General features: G+C 38.5%; 1 protein-coding gene across 1 annotated transcript; it reads right to left on the bottom strand.

Annotated features, from left to right (window-relative positions):
• Window positions 1-81: 81 nt before the first annotated feature.
• Window positions 82-1,368, bottom strand: SARC_15583 (hypothetical protein; the record flags this gene model as incomplete). The annotated part of the gene is made up of 2 exons (XM_014290299.1): window positions 82-267; window positions 1,324-1,368. Coding segments are annotated over 2 exons (231 nt in total), but the record flags the coding sequence as incomplete, so codon positions are not given.
• Between the last annotated feature and the right edge of the window lie 303 nt (window positions 1,369-1,671).

The following is a 1,671-nucleotide window of genomic DNA, read 5'->3' as shown; positions in this document are numbered from 1 at the left end:
ATATATATATATTGTGTGTGTGTGTGTGTGTGTGTGTGTGTGTGTGTGTGTGTGTGTGTGTGTTTGTATATATCCCCACACCTGGTCCCAATCCGTGCCGTTAAACCAGCGGTGATTCATGATTTCCGCCACACCCCCCGCACCCAAGCGACTACTCTGCTCTTGGATCATGCCTCTCACAAGGTCTTGTGCATCAGCTGATACCGTTATTCCTTCGTACCCGTCAAAGCATAAGCATTTCTGATAGTTTTCTATTTTGTGATATACCTAGGGTTGGTGGAGGTGTGTAAGTGCGTGTGTGTGAGTTCATTGGTGTGTATACGTTTAGTTGAATGGGTGTATTATATTGTATGTACATGTTTTTGTTCCTTGTTGGACAATGAAACACCGTCAAATGCACTCGCTAGTATCAAAATAGCTGGCATCCAGCATGTGTACTATATAAACTTCATTCGCTCCCATCTGTGAAGCAAAATTGTTTGTATGCCGTATATGTACTATATACACTAAATTAACACTCATCTGTGAAGGAAAGTTTTCCTTGATATGCGAATGCGTTCGATACGCCTAGAACACAGTACATATACACACGCATGCATGTGCTTAATATCGACCACACATGTACAATAGCTCATAAGGATGTTATATATAGAGTGTACTTACAACCATTCACTAATTCAAACAGAGACACGTGTAGAATAGCTCATGAGGATGTTATATATAGAGTGTACTTATTACACTAATACAAGCAGAGACACATGTATAATAGCTCATAAAGATGTTATATATAAAGTGTACTTACAACCATTCACTAATTCAAACAGAGACACGTGTAGAATAGCTCCTGAGGAAGTTATATATAGGGTGTACTTATTACACTAATACAAACAGAGACACATGTATAATAGCTCATACGGATGTTATATATAGAGTGTACTTACAACCATTCACTAATTCAAACAGAGACACGTGTAGAATAGCTCATGAGGATGTTATATATAGAGTGTACTTACAACACATTCACTAATTCAAACAGAGACACGTGTAGAATAGCTCATGAGGAAGTTATATATAGAGTGTACTTATAACACATACACTAACACAAACAGAGACACATGTATAATAGACAAAACCAAACAGAGACACATGTACAATAGCCTAGACGGACGTTATTTATAGTGTACTTATAACACATACACTAATACTCATAAACATACATGCATAGTTGCGTCTAAAGATGGTACGTCTAAAAGCGATTTCATGAAGCCGCGCAACTTAACTCGAGTTGCAACATCTAAACAGTAACCATACAAACGAACGTACCTGCAGAACAGAATCATCATAGAACGGTGTTTCTCCCGTCAACATCTCAAACAAGATAATGCCTGCAGCAAGCCAAAGCAGTGCAAACGAGATTTGGCAAGCTGAACTTCAAGTCTCGATAGAAGGAGATAGTAAACCATATGTATGAGCACATTTTCCACTGATTACCCTAGCTGCAGCTGTGAATGTTATGATAGAGGGCAATGTACATGCCGCACAAAATTGTACGAACAACTCTGGATTTAGAATACTTGACATAGCTCCAGCTCTAACTGTTGCTATGAATATATATATATATATGTGTGTGTGTGTGTGTGTGTGTGTGTGTGTGTGTGTGTGTGTGTGTGT

This window comes from Sphaeroforma arctica (assembly GCF_001186125.1).
Source record: "Sphaeroforma arctica JP610 unplaced genomic scaffold supercont1.6370, whole genome shotgun sequence".
Lineage (NCBI taxonomy): Eukaryota > Ichthyosporea > Ichthyophonida > Sphaeroforma > Sphaeroforma arctica.
The sequence above is the reverse complement of the archived record's forward strand: the minus strand, read 5'-3'. Positions and strand labels throughout refer to the sequence as shown.